The sequence below is a fragment of the Balaenoptera borealis genome (assembly GCF_965194805.1).
Source record: "Balaenoptera borealis genome assembly, chromosome: 1".
Lineage (NCBI taxonomy): Eukaryota > Metazoa > Chordata > Mammalia > Artiodactyla > Balaenopteridae > Balaenoptera > Balaenoptera borealis.
Genome location: NC_138860.1, coordinates 99,218,292 through 99,233,793, shown reverse-complemented (window position 1 = coordinate 99,233,793; position 15,502 = coordinate 99,218,292). Strand labels below are relative to the sequence as shown.

The window sequence follows — 15,502 nt, the reverse complement described above, 5'->3', positions numbered from 1 at the left end:
AGCAGTCCGACAAACCAAGCTCGTGAAGAAATAAAGCCCTCTTCAAGATCATTTTCCCTTTTAATCTGCATTAGCATAGATACAATTTACAATACTGACCACTTATAAAGACACTTGCATTTGACTAAAATAATTTTTGCGCTTCCTAGTTAAGTACGTTAAGGCGCCACACTACTAATGCAACTAAAAACTATCATCCATTAAGTCAGCGCAAGACCTGAACTGCTAGAGTCAATATATGCTCCTGGATAAGACCGATTTTAGGATTTATATATAAACATGTTTGCCACAGTGTGTTGATAGGTAAGAATTTGGAAACATTACTAGATTACTGTGGGAATAAGTATGAGGTGATCAGGGACTAGACTAATCCCAGTGTATCAATTATAAACATTCAATACTTCAAGTACTTTCTCTCTGTGATATCTAATATAAACCTTGTGGATATCAAATCAAGTAGAAAATGCCTAATGCACTATCTCTTTGGGGACAAAGTTAACTGGAACAATCTCAAACACTACAGCTCACAAGTTTGAAGTTTTGTTTTGTTTTTTCCCTACTTTTAGGGTGGGGTCTGGAGCTTATGAACAAGTTGTGATCAAACGCTAGAAATCAAGCTGGTGAACTGAAGCTTCCCTGGGGGTTTAAGATATGGGCAGTTGAGCTGTCAAGGCACTTTATTCAAGCACTTATGAGAAAGTGAACCTATTAAAAAAAAAATGAAGCATGTTCATCTATCAAGAGGAAAGCCAACACTGATTTCTTCTCTGAAGGTGCCCACCACTCTCCTTTCTCACCCACCAACAGGGAACATCGGAATGGTAGTATCAGGGCAGTGTGCCACGTGTGCTTATAGGTACACAGCTTCTGTGGTCACTGCACATAATAATGAAAAGCCTGCTTATTTTTTCAAAACATCCAGTGGGAAAAACAGCACTATACATCTGATTATAATTTTAGTGTTGAAGTGTAAAACCTGTGATAGAAGTGCTTGACTGATTTGGGCTCTAATTTTTTAATTTTATGTTTGAGACACAATAAGTGAAAATAATTTAAACTCTATAAATTTTGCCAAGAATAGATATAATTCCTGTGAAGGAAATATTCCATATTATACTATCACGGTATTGTACTAAGTTCATTCACTCTTTTTGATGCAATATTTGATATAAAATGTGGGTGTTCGTGATTTGGGAAAGTGTTATACTACATTTTAAACATGTAAAATGCTTAATTCTAAATGTATTAGTCATAAATTGAATAACAAGTGTGAGTTATTTAAGTCTGAGATACGTGAATGGGTATAATGCTATTATTATGCAGTATGTATCATTACTTGTTAATATTAGATGAGCTACAGAACTCCCACTAGCACTATATGAGAGACCGAAGTTTAAGACTCCATATGTTAGGCTACCATAAAGCACCCTAATGTAAGAGCTCTGTTAACTAACAGAATAATATCTGATGGTTTCAGGAGTCAAAACTTAGAACAGGAGGAAAATTGTGATATGGTCAGAAACAGCTGCCTTTTCTCTGTAAGTTCAGGCTTACATGAAACTGAAAATTATTCCAAGGAGGTAGTGGATAAAGGACAGGGGACAGCCGCTTGACATCACTGACATGGACCCATGGTTTTCTGTTTTCTTCTTTACTGTATCAGAAATTAGTTATTTTGAGGCAAGAATAGAATATAACATACATCAAATAGAGCTTTTACAATAAGAATATCTGATCTGGATCCAGTTAAATAGCACAGCAGATAAACCTTAGGAGTTTTTCTGGTCTTACATGACAGTGTCTGTATGAAAAGATCTTAATTTTCTTGGAATCACTCAGTCACTGAAGAAAAATGTTGATTCTGTAGAACCAGTAATTCCCAGTCCTTACTTTCAAAACCATATCCAAGAAATGTGGTGTGTTAGAATGACTTTGGTCTAATATTTCCATGTTGGCAAAGTAAGAGGGAAAAATATATTATTTTTTTAATTTATTTTTAATATCCAGATTTAGAGGTTTAAACATTTTTGAATAGTTCATGTTAGGTTTTTTTTTTCTTAATATTTCAAGGATTGGGTATTCCACATTAATTCAATACTACTTTTATAAATAGATTCTGATATTTTTTTAAAAAGATAACACCCCATTTTAGAATATCTTGAATGTTGAAAAATAGGATTTTCTGACTCATTAGTCTTGCTTTCTTATTTTTTAAGATTTGTTTTGAAGAAAAAATTGACCTGAACATTTTAGTCTAACCAAGGAAAATATTACCTTAATGGTAAAGACTTGCCGTCTGCGAATAAACAGGTGAATTGATCCATTCGTTATATATCATGGGAAGAAAAAAACAATCAAAGAAAGTTTTTAATAGAGATGTGAAGATATTGTTTAGAGAGATATTTATTATGATGTCTTAAAAACATATTTTTCTATTTTCAAAGTATTATTTCTAGGCTATATTTTTTATTGGCACTTCTGCAGATGATTTTGCAGTTTTGAAAGTGATAATAAAAACTAGATTGTAAGTTAGGTTCGGTGAGGACATTCTTCAGATATGTAAAAGATGCTGTGATTAGGGCACTGCCCCCATCTTACTCATCCTTGGCTGCCCTTGGCCCAATACCTTTATACAAGTCTGGCTCTTGGTATTTAAGATGATATAGCATTATTTTTTAAGAACAAAATGTGGAGAGATTTTGAAAATTGTGCCTTTATAATTTGAGCAACCACCAGATACATCTTGCTTAAGGTACTAGTAAGTATAACATATGTTTTGATAAGTAGAAACATTAGGAAGAAAAAAGATGACAGTGTCTGCTTTCTTCAGTGAAAGTCTGGATTTATTTTATTCTATTTTGTGTTCTGTCAGCATACTTTGCAATCAGATTTCATTACAGTCCTTGAAAATATTTGTTAAAGGACCTAAGTGTCTTACTTTCTAGTTTTTCTTAGAGTATGTACTAGTAATATCTTAACCATATAGCTATTGAAAAAAATCTGCTTATTAAATACCAAGTCTACTTTTGGTTCCATTTTGAGTTTCAAAAATAAATCTGAAAAATTAAACCTTAATACATTTTCAATTTTTAAATATTAAATATTTTATTTTTTTAATATTAAAGTCGAATTTTAAATCACCTAGTCCTGGAGAATTTGCAGATGTATAACATTTTCTTTTTCTAATCTTACCCTAGAGAAAAAAGATTCATGGTATTTTTAAAGCTAAGTATTTCTGATCAGATAATGAAGTGTCTTAAATACCTTGTTTGGGGGAAACACAGAGACCAGTCAGGAGCCCAGTTCCTGTGACTTGTGCTGGTGACCAAGACTAGAGAGGATGTGAAGGGTAGCAAAGGGCAGAGAAGGCCCTGGGCCATTAGTTTACACTCTGATGGTTGACTCCCCTTTGCGATGGTGGTGGTGAAGGCTTCTGTATACAGACAACTAATTTGGACTGGTACTTATAATCTGAGAAAGTCTTGACCAAGAATCCTAAAGTCCACCAACCCATTTCAGCAAAATACTATCAGAGTAATGATGTCCTAACTAGATTCTTCTGTATATGTGCTTTTTGGTTTTTTAAATGGAAACCATGAGCCACAGAGGTCCACCACTTAGCCTATTTGTTGCTAGAAGGGGAAAAAAAATCTCCTACTAGCCTCCAGTCACCCACACATTCAGGTATCAATGAGTTTTAATATATTAAAACATCCAGAAGTATTTTTAGAATTTAAGATTTCCATGCTAACTAGACTACCTTACGAGTTCAAGCTGATGGTATTATTAAATACTTCGTTGAAGTTCTCTGAAGTGTTAGGCTTCCATTATATATGATAATGCTCTAAAAGAGACTGGGCTCATATGACAGGGTTGCATTTTATTTTAACAGATCTTTAACTGGGGCAGTTCAGAAATTATGCTTGGTCAGTTCTCTTGGATGGTATGTCATGTTAATGTAACCTAGTACTGTAGTTGAAATTGTGTTGTGCCGTTACCCATGTGTTGGCTTAGGTACTGTACATAGTCTTAATAGCTGAGATGTTAAAGAAGATGAAGTCTAAAAATACAAAGGATGAAACATGCCTATATTAACCTGTTTTCAGACTGCTTTAGATATAAAGGCCTTATTCCCTTATATATGTGACTTTTCAGAAGACAATATATACACAGTATATTCTAAATGGTCACGTGGGTGGTCTCTAGCTACTCTCCATATGACAAAACTGGCAAAATTTGTAATTTACGTGGACAACAAACTCCACATTTACAAATGTTCGTGTTCATCTTATGTATATAACAATGAATTCTCTTGCTGATATTCATTGACCAAATCCCACATACAGGAAGACATTTAGGGTATATTCAGTTTGTTTTTTTGGAAATACATCTTACTTGGGGGATCACCTTCCTCTTAGACATTTATTTGGTCCTCTGGAAATTGATACAGTTGTGGGTAATCATGTAAATGTTTATGAAAAATTTTTTATTGAAGTGATTCCATTAGTATTCTAATCTCTAATACATGGAGAATGACCTTCATATTCATATATTTCTTTATTTTAACCGCCCAACTGGTAATCCAGGAAATGTTTTCCTTTTCTCTGCCAAAATTTTTTATTGTAAAATATTTGAGTAATGTAAAGGTGAATCTTATACATGTTCAATAAAAATCATATCTTAAACTTTAGAATGTTGTTTATACTTTAAAATTTCAGTTAAGATTCTGTCAGAAATCTGTCAGTTGCTTGCCAAGGAAAGAAAACCGAAGGGAAAAGACCAGCATGTAACTTCTCCCTGAGGGCTTCCCTTTATTTATGACCAGGTAGTATAGCCAGTTTACAGGCTTGAAGGCCTCCAGTGAAAGACTTTTCTCTGAGACCTGAGGCAGCCCCTGCCATCCCGTGGGCATGGACTTTGGAGTAAGACAGACCTGAGTCTGAATTCAAACTCACCTCTGAATCTGTTTTCTAATCTAAGATGGTGATAATACCACCAACTCTTTTGGGTTGTGATGAAGAACACAAAAGCTAATGTAAGGAATATGCCGTAGGCACTCAGTGTTGGATCAAGCCAAAATTTGTCTTTGTGTAGCATCTACATACATACCTTAATTCTAGTGTTAGACATATAGAAGATGGTCAATAAATGTGGCACTATTAGAGGTTAAAATCATGACTTAAGTGATATTCATAGTCACCACACCCTTGTACAGACTGCTTTTCCTTTTGACTAGAATGTCCTCACAGAGAGGAAAAACAATGCCAACACATTCTCTCTGCTGATATTCAAATTACAGCAGCAACTTCAAGTTAATAAAGAACTATGGTTCAATATGAGTTTGAACCCGATCTTTCTATGTAGATTGTCATGATTTCCCTGGACAGTGCAGATTAAGAAAGGTTACATAAGTTAAGGAGAAAGTACCCCACTTGCTGGCAGAAGCAGGGTGGGGTTATGGCCACTCTAGGGGAAACCCTCAAACCTCCTCCCCAGTACACAGGATCGTACGGGATCATCTGGGACAACTTTGTGCTGATCACAGCAGAACCTAGCAGGAGCCTCTGATCTGTCCCCTCAGACTTTTCTTTTCAATATAGTTGATGTACAATGTTATGTAAGTTACAGGTGTACAACATAGTGATTCACAATTTTTAAAGCTTATACTCCATTTATAGTTATTATAAAATATGGGCTATATTCCCTATGTTGTACAATATATCCTTGTAGTTTATTTTAAACTTAATAGTTTGTACATTTTAATCCCCTACCCCTGTCTTGCCCCTCCCCCCTTTCCTCTCCCCTCTGGTAACCACTAGTCTGTTCTCTGTATGTGTAAGTTTGTTTCTTTGTTATATTCACTAGTTTATTTTTTTAGATTCCACATGTAAGTCATATCATACAGTATTTGTCTTTGTCTGACTTACTTCACTTAGCGTGATACCCTCCAAGTCCATCCATGTTGTTGCAAATGGCAAGATTTCATTTTTTATGGCTGAGTAGTATTCCATTGTAAATATATACCATGTCTTCTTTGTCCATTCATCTGTTGATGGGCACTTACGCTGCTTCCATATCTTGGCAACTGTAAATAATGCTGCTTTGAACATTGGGGTGCATTTATCTTTTCAAATTAGTGTTTTCATTTTTTTCATATATATACCCAAGAGTGGAATTGCTGGGTCATGTGGTAGTTCTATTTTTAGTTTTTTGAGAAACTGCCATACTGTTTCCCACTGTGGCTGCACTAATTTACATTCCCACCAATAGTGTACGAGGGTTCCCTTTTATACATTCTCTCCAGCATTTGTTATTTGTGTTCTTGATGATAGCCATTCTGACAAGTGTGAGGTGGTATCTCATTGTGGTTTTGATTTGCATTTCTCTGATGATTAGCAACGTTGAGCACCTTTTCATGTGCCTCTTGGCCATCTGTATATCTTCTTTGGAAAAACATCTATTCAGGTCTTCTGTCCATTTTTTAATCAGGTTGTTTGGGGTTTTTTTGATGTTGAGTTTTATGAGCTCTTTATATATGTTGGATATTAACCCCTTATCAGTCATATCATTTGCAAATATTTTCTCCCATTCGTAGGTTGTCTTTTCATTGATGGTTTCCTCTGCTGTGCATAAGCTTTTACATTTGATTAGGTCCCATTTGTTTATTTTTGCTTTTATTTCTGTTGCCTTGGTAGACTGACCTAAGAAAACATTGGTATGATTTATGTCAGAGAATGTTTTACCTATGTTCTCTTCTAGGAGTTTTATGGCATTGTGTCTTATATTTAGATCTTTAAACCATTTTGAGTTTATCTTTGTACATGGTGTGAGGGAGTTCTAATTTCATTGATTGATGGGTAAGCTGTCCAGCTTGCACACCACCACTTGTTGAAGAAACTGTCTTTTCTCCATCATATATTCTTACCTCCTTTGTCATAGGTTAATTGAGCGTAGGTGTGTGGGTTTATTTCTGGGCTCTGTATTCTGTTCCCTTAATCTGTTTCTCTGTTTTCATGCCAATACCACACTATTTTGATTACTGTAGCTTTGTAGTATAGTCTGAAGTCTGGAAAGGTTATGCCTCCAGCTTTGCTGTTTTTCCTCAGGATTGTTTTGGCAATTCTTGGTCTTTTGTGTTTCCATACAAATTTTTAAATTTTTGTTCTAGTTCTGTGACTAATGTCCTTGGTTGTTTGTTTGGTTTTTTTGGGGGGGGGGTTGTTTTTTTGTTTTGTTTTGTTTTGTTTTGGTGGTGCCATATGGCATGCAGGATCTTAGTTCCCTGACCAAGGATCAAACCCATGCCCCCTGTAGTGGAAGCACAGAGTCTTAACCACTGGACCACAGGGAAGTCCCTGTCCTTGGTATTTTGATAGGAATTGCATTGGGTCTGAAGATTGCCTTGGGTAGTGTGGTAATTTTAACAATATTAATTATTCCAGTCCATCTGTTTGTGTCCTGTCCCCTCAGACCTTCTTGCCCACGTCTCAGGCATGGGGTTCCCAGGCCCAGCCTTCTTATGACTTACCCCATCTTTCTTCAACACCTAGTGTTTTTTTCTCCCTTCCTCCCTACATCCCCTCCCTTCCTTTACCTTATTTTACCTTTTCCTTCCTGAACATACATAGCACATACCTGGTTGCTGCACATTTAAGGAAACGAAACCTTTCTTTCCATTTGCATGATATGAAATCTTTGATGGAGCTAATCCGTCACACATTACACAAAATGTAACACAAATTTAGGAAACATACAGAAAAGGCTTAAATTTAGACATTTCCTGAGTCAGTGATCTCAAATCTAATAAGGAAACGTCTGAGACCATCCTGTATGAATTAGTTTAGACCCCATTCCTATGCAATTACAGCTCAGCTAGGTTGAGATATCTCCTTAGTCATTTCTCTTAAGAAATTGACTTCACCGCTAGATCTTTAAACCATTTCAGCAGTTTCCTGAGTATGCGTGGCAGAGCTTCAAACCTCTAAAGAAAATGGGCATAACTAGGATTTTTTTTTTTTTTTTTTTTTTTTTTTTTGCATCTTATTTATATCAGGTAGTCCTCAAAGCAAATGAATGCATTTAAGTGGGAAAAGTGTGCCACCTTCTGGTACTGAACTTCAATGATTCAGTTCAAATCTACCGCTCCCACATGATCCTGTGTCTGGCTCTTCTTTCCCCTATATTCTTTGGAATTAAGACCAAAGGAAAAACATATTTTATATTTTTTCAGTACTAAATTTTAAAAATTTGAAATACTTAAAAAGATTTTAAAGCATTGCATACTTTGCTTAAATAAGGCAAAATTGTTCTTAGTGTGGGATTAATGAAAGATGCTGTAAGTTCAGTGACACGATGATTCCTCCTAGAAAAGACTGGGTGATCAGCATGATAAAGGGATTCCAGACAGAGGGGCAAGGCTGGACAAAGACACAGCAATGAAAGCAAAGTATCTGAGTCAAGGATGAGGTGTGAAAGTAGGGAGCAATGCAGTGTTTCCAGGTAAGAATAGAATGACCAGAGTTTAATTTCCAGGTAGGGTCACAGCATACAGGATGAAATGGAGTAGGTAGCAATAACTGCAGCAATGCTGGCACAGAGTACATACAGCTTGACAGGAACTTAGAAACCAACAGATAAATGGGCATAGGCCCTTGACAGTTAACTTTCAAAAGACAGGTGTATAACTAGCCTTCCCCTGGCTTCAAAAACTAGTCACAAAAGAGGTGAAATTAACATTTACTGTACAAACTTGACTTCCAGCTCCTACAAGCTGGCTTGCTAGATCTCACCAATACTCTTAAATGTTCCCTATTTCAGGATATCCCCAAAGATGTGCACCGTATTCAGTGATAAACCGTGGTGACCATAGCTAACACCTGCATCCTCCATGAACGTATAATCAAGATTCCACCATGGCACCGCTGGCAGTGCTCAGTCCCTGACCTCCAGTCTACAACTGCTCAGCTCAGTCTCCACAGTACCAGCTGTAATGAGATTTTGTTGGCACCCAAACTCTAGCTGAGGGCATTACTTTCATTTGGAATAATTTCCTGACAGAAATGAGCCCCAGGGGCTTGAGAGCAATACTTTAAAGAGAGCTGAACTGCTGGGTATGCTGTAGACAGGAGGGTTAGAAAGGCAAGAGGGGGTTGGGAGGTGAGAAGCTAAGGGAAGGACGTGGAGACTGGCGCTGTGTAGAAGTGCTCTGTGAGTCTTGTGGAGACACCGAAGGGGTTTCACATCTCTATTGTGTGGCAATTGCACCAGAGGAGTGCTGTGAGCTTCTCAGAAATTCTTAAAGGGGTTTTGGAATTGCCCAGACCATGGAAATAGGAATTACGGGCAAATCTTACTCAGAACAAGGAGGAGGGAAGTTCCACCTAATACCTGGCAACACAAATTTCAACCTGCTCTGGAGGGTGGGCCATGGTGGTGCCAGTGGTGGTAATTTTCCCACAAAAATCTGCAGATAGAACTCTGCCCCCTTACAGAACCACATTTTTTCGTCATCATACAGTGCACTTTAACTCCTTGGAGCAAAGTTTGCTATTCGTAAGGCCTTTATAGTTACAAAACTTGGCCCATTCAGGTGGTTTTCCAAAAAACTGGAACAGCCTGCCCCCCAAAAGGCCACTAGTTCTTGCAAAATTGGAATTTACTTGTACTTAACTGGGAACAAGAAACCTTAATAGTTTTCTAGGGAGTGAAATGGAAGAGTTGGGGGCAAACTGTTGAGGGAGATTTAATTTCTCCTTTACATCCTTATGAGCAGTCTGGGTTTTTAGCATGAACTTGCATTACTATTACCGTTTTATTAAAAAGGAGATGTAGGGCTGACCGTGGTGGACTTTTCTGTTTTTTTATCTTTTTTTCTTTTTAATCTTTTTTTTAAATTTTTTTAAATTTATTTATTTATTTATTTATTTTGCTGTGTTGGGTCTTCGTTTCTGTGCGAGGGCTTTCTCCAGTTGCGGCAAGCGGGGGCCACTCTTCATCACAGTGCACGAGCCTCTCACTATCGCAGCCTCTCTTGTTGCGGAGCACAGGCTCCTGACGCGCAGGCTCAGTAATTGTGGCTCACGGGCCCAGTTGCTCCGCGGCATGTGGGATCTTCCCAGACCAGGGCTCGAACCCGTGTCCCCTGCATTGGCAGGCAGATTCTCAACCACTGCGCCAGCAGGGAAGCCCCGTGGTGGATATTTTGAGGGCAGCCGAGCCGCCTCCTGTGGAAGCTTGAGCCGGCTGTGTAGCTTTCTCCCTTTGTCTCATAACCATGTCCACCAGTGAGAATGCTAATTCACCAGCCGCCCACCTTAACAGATTCAAGAACAAGGGGAAAGAGTACAGAAATGAGGCAGCGCCGAATAGAAGTTAATGTGGAGCTCAGGAAAGCTAAGAAGGATGACCAGATGCTGAAAAGGAGAAACGTCAGCTCTTTTCCAGATGCTGCTGCTTCTCCACTGCAGGAAAACCGCAACAACCAGCGCACTGTAAATTGGTCTGTTGATGACATTGTCAAAGGCATAAGTAGCAACAATTTGGAAAGCCAACTCCAAGCTACTCAAGCTGCTAGGAAACTGCTTTCTAGGGAAAAACAGCCCCCCATAGACAACGGGCGGGTTTGATTCCAAAATTTGCGTCCTGCTTGGGCAGAACTGATTGTAGTCCCATCCAGTTTGAATCTGCTTGGGCCCTCACTAACATTGCTTCTGGGACATCAGAACAGACCAAGGCTGTGGTAGATGGAGGTGCTATCCCAGCATTCATTTCTCTGTTGGCATCTCCCCACGCTCACATCAGTGAACAAGCTCTGTGGGCTCTAGGAAACATTGCAGGTGATGGCTTGGTTTTCCGAGACTTGGTTATCAAGTATGGTGCAGTTGACCCGCTGTAGGCACTTCTGGAGGTTCCTGATATGTCATCTTTAGCATGTGGTTACTTACGTAATCTCACCTGGACACTTTCAAATCTCTGTCACAACAAGAATCCTGCACCACCCCCCTTAGATGCTGTTGAGCAAATTCTTCCTACTTTAGTTCGTCTCCTGCATCATGATGATCCAGAAGTTTTAGCTGATACCTGCTGGTCTATTTCCTACCTTACTGATGGTACAAATGAACAGATTGAAATGGTTGTGAAAACTGGGGTTGTACCCCAACTTGTGAAGCTTTTAGGAGCTACTGAATTGCCAATCGTGACTCCCGCGCGAAGAGCCATAGGGAATACTGTCACTGGGACAGATGAATAGACTCAGGTTGTAACAGATGCAGGAGCACTTGCCATCTTTCCCAGCCTGCGAACAAACTCCAAAACAAATACTCAGAAGGAAGCTACGTGGACAATGTCAAACATCACGGCTGGCTGCCAGGACCAGATACAACAAGTTGTACATCATGGATAAGTCCCGTTCCTTGTTGGCGTTCTCTCTAAGGCAGACTTTAAGACACAAAAGGAAAATGTATCGGCTGTGACCAACTATACACGTGGCGGAACAGTTGAGCAGATCGTATACCTTGTTCATTGTGGCATAATAGAACCGTTGATGAACCTCCTAACTGCGAAAGACACCAAAATTATTCTGGTTATTCTGGATGCCATTTCAAATATCTTTCAGGCTGCTGAGAAACTAGGTGAAACTGAGAAACTTAGTATAATGATTGAAGAATGTGGAGGTTTAGACAAAATAGAAGCTCTACAAAACCATGAAAATGAGTCTGTGTACAAAGCTTCATTAAACTTGATTGAGACGTATTTCTCTGTGGAGGAAGAGGAAGATCAAAATGTTGTGCCAGAAACTACCTCTGAAGGGTTTACATTCCAAGTTCAGGATGGCACTGCTGGGACCTTCAACTTTTAGACTGTACACCTGAGGCATTAAGTTGTTCGTTGTGTACTATGTTTGGTAGAAGTTTGTCTTACTGTTTCTCTACTAAGAACTCTTTTTATACATGGTTTGTTATTGTAGCACTTTTTACAGAGAAACTATACTTGAACAGTTCTAAACTGTACATACTGTATGAAGCTTCTCCTCTCAATGGGTTTCTTATTTCTATGTGGAATTTCATATCTTGCAGTGCCCTGTAAATAAAGATTAAATTCCACCCTTTTCTTTACTTCAAAAAAAAAAAGCAGATGTAATCATTAAAAAGAATGGAGTACAAATAGATGGAAGTGAATTTATAAAATATATTACTAATGATAAGGCTGCATCAAAATGTATAATACCATTTATGTGAAATAATTGATATCAGAATAGATATTTTATCCACTGGAATTCTATGAGGAATGGTGGACTCTCTAAGAAAAGCAGTAAATTTGAGAGGCAGGAAGTTCTCAGTGGTGTTCCCAATGGCAGGCATTAAGGAAAAGGTTTAAAGTCTACAACGTTTAGGGAATTCCCTGGTGGCCCAGTGGTTAGGACTCCCCGCTCTCACTGCCAGGGGCCCGGGTTCAGTCCCTGGTCAGGGAACTAAGATCCCGCAAGCTGTGCGGTGCAAAGTTTCCTTTAAATTCCATCAATGAAAAGATTTTTATTTTATTTTATTTTTTTATTTTATTTTTTTTATTTTATTATTTATGGCTGTGTTGGGTCTTCGTTTCTGTGCGAGGGCTTTCTCTAGTTGCGGCAAGCGGGGGCCACTCCTCATTGCGGTGCACGGGCCTCTCACTATCGCGACCTCTCTTGTTGCGGAGCACAGGCTCCAGACGCACAGGCTCAGTAATTGTGGCTCACGGGCCTAGTTGCTACGCGCCATGTGGGATCTTTCCAGACCAGGGCTCGAACCCGTGTCCCCTGCATTGGGAGGCAGACTCTCAACCACTGCACCACCAGGGAAGCCTGAAAAAATTTTTAAATTATGTAAAACATTTCTCCCGGGACTTCCCTGGTGGCGCAGTAGTTAAGAATCTGCCTGCCAATGCAGGGGACATGGGTTCAAGCCTTTGTCCAGGAAGATCCCACATGCCGCGGAGCAAGTAAGCCCGTGCGCCACAACTACTGAGCCTGCGCTCTAGAGCCCATGAGCCACAACTACTGAGCCCACATGCCACAACTACTGAGCCCGCATGCCACAACTACTGAGCCCGCGCACCACAACTACTGAGCCCACGCACCTAGAGCCCGTGCTCCACAACAAGAGAAGCCACTGCAATGAGAAGCCCGTGCACCGCAATGAAGAGTACCCCCGCTCGCTGCAACTAGAGAAAGCCCACACACAGCAACGAAGACCCAATGCAGCCAAAATAAAAAACATTTCCCCAGATACAAAGGGCCTACTAATATGCAGCCCGCCAAACTGGGAAGGGAGGGACCCACTCCCAGCAAGGCATGATTGTGAAATTTCAGATAAGATTATGTCCCTTCTCAGGAACCTCCTGGCAAATTATTCTCAGAAACACAGTAGTGATGAAAAGCCACAGGCCATCCAGCACTGCACCCTGGGGAGCTGGTTTCCAATGAGCTAGGGGTGGCAGTAAAGGGAGCGGGAGGCAAGTGTAACAGAGGCAGCGGCTGGAGGGGACTATACCGCATTTCAGCAGGTCCCGACACTCCACGAGTATCTGAGACACCTGAAATCTGGCTAGGTACTATACAACCTGTTCCGTATACAGATATGGGTAGGGTTGCCAGCGTTGTTTCCTTTAAATCAGATATTTGATCATTTGGTCTCAGAAAGACTCTTGTATGTAGAATTATTGTGTTCACTTTTCCATTCAACTCATGTAGTTGCAACATTGAAAGTTACTCTGTCCCCACAGGAGCATTTGCTGACCCCCAGCTTAGAACCATTCAACATGCAAATAAAGACCTGTATCAAGACAGGGAGGTAAAGACAGATTAAGAAGAATGTAGGTGCAGGAGTTGCAGAGACGTGGGGGAGCCATGGGGAGCGTGGCCCCGTCACCCATGGCAATTATGAGCATTTAAACACTTCTGGGAGGTGCTTAAGCCTGAACAAAGTTAATTTTTGGAGACTTGGCTAGAAGATCTTGGCCCTAACAGAAGACCAATGGGAAGAAAACCCTAGAAAGTTGCACAGGCCTAGAAAGGTGAGGACAGAGGGCCCTTTGGGCAGGGTGGGGATGCAAAACTCTAGATTGCGTGCATTCAGGAGTAAAATCAGTGCAAGTACACAGAGGGGATCTGACGGAGCAGTCTGAGTAATACCGTTCTCTTCCAGAACCCCTTTTTTCTACTCACCCCCCCCTGGCCAAATCCACTTTCCATTGACTTAATTATTAACCCTTCAAAACTCAGCTTGAGAATTACAGCCCCAAGGAAGCCCTTCCCAGGTACCCACCCTGCCCAGCCACAGCCTGTTTCAGGACATTCCAGTTGTGGCAGGTGGTCACCATGTTCTCTCTCCCCCTTGTTCCTTGACAGAAGCCCACCAAATGGGCACGTGGCATCCCAGGAAAAAAAGACTGCCCTTCCCAGCATCCCTTGCTGTAAGGTATGGCCATGAGTTTTCCGTCTGGCCAAGCAGCAGGAGCAGTGCGACAGACCTTACCCGGCAGCCGGCACGTGCCCTTCATCCTTTCCCTTTTCTGCTGGTTTGGAATACACAAGTGGTAGCTAAAGCTCAAACATCCATCTCTGTCCCCAAGGTGCACAGGAAGTACAGTGGAAAGGCAAGATGGGCATATGGGTCCATAGGGGTCCCTGTGATTGATAGTACAGCTGCCATACCTGGTTGGCTAACCTCTGCACTCCCACGCCTTAGAAAGAAATGTCTCGACACTTCCCTGGTGGCACAGTGGTTAAGAATCCACCTGCCAGTGCAGGGGACACGGGTTCAAGCCCAGGTCTGGGAAGATCCCACGTGCCGCGGAGCAACTAAGCCCGTGCGCCACAACTACTGAGCCTGCACTCTAGAGCCCACGAGCCACGACTACTGAGCCTGTGTGCCTAGAGCCCGTGCTCTGCAACAAGAGAAGCCACCGCAATGAGAAGCCCGCGCACCGCAACGAAGAGTAGCCACTGTTTGCTGCCACTAGAGAAAGTCCGCGCGCAGCAACGAAGACCCAACGCAGCCAAAAACAAAAATAAATAAATAAATAAATAAATAAATAAGAAATGTCTCATTTGGACTTTTTTTCCCCATTACAAGAAGCTGTATTTCCCTCTCTCCTACTGCTACTACCACCCCAATTCCAGCCAGTAAGCTCCCAGAGAGCAAAACTCAAAAACCACAGGCAATGTTTTAATTATGAAGTTTTGTTCCGTTCAAATACCTGCATTCCTGTTTTGTATGTGTTTTAGGCTAAGTATTACAGGTTAGAATTTAGCCCAGAGTAGGTAGAGGTTTTAAAGCTACTCTACCCCCTGGGAAAAGATTGTAAACACTACAAGATAATTCAGTTTTCTTTAAAAACTCTTTAATGTCACATTCAACACACAAGAAAACAAAAGTTAGGTGATTTTTAATTTAAAAGTTACCTGAATTATGGCTGCACAAAGTTTAATTCTAAATGAGCCCCATTATTGCTAAGACCCTGAATG

The 15,502-nt window shown here is 40.4% G+C and overlaps 1 protein-coding gene and 1 pseudogene across 6 annotated transcripts in view; both read left to right on the top strand.

Annotated features, from left to right (window-relative positions):
• EEIG2 (EEIG family member 2) overlaps positions 1–14,511 on the top strand; it is a 121,752-nt gene extending 107,241 nt beyond the window's left edge. For 2 of the 5 annotated variants that reach the window (XM_082384781.1, XM_082384776.1), the window contains one exon: positions 14,384–14,511. In XM_082384781.1, the coding sequence (XP_082240907.1) occupies positions 14,384–14,465 (82 nt within the window). In that variant the 3' untranslated portion in view covers positions 14,466–14,511. Of the gene's footprint in view, positions 1–566; positions 4,694–8,817; positions 8,971–14,383 lie in introns of those variants that run through there. The other 3 variants (XM_082384777.1, XM_082384780.1, XM_082384779.1) reach the window with 2 other exon arrangements.
• Positions 10,274–11,857, top strand: LOC309625558 (importin subunit alpha-1 pseudogene; annotated as a pseudogene). Its single transcript has one exon. The product of its transcript is annotated as an importin subunit alpha-1 pseudogene (transcript).
• Positions 14,512–15,502: the final 991 nt, after the last annotated feature.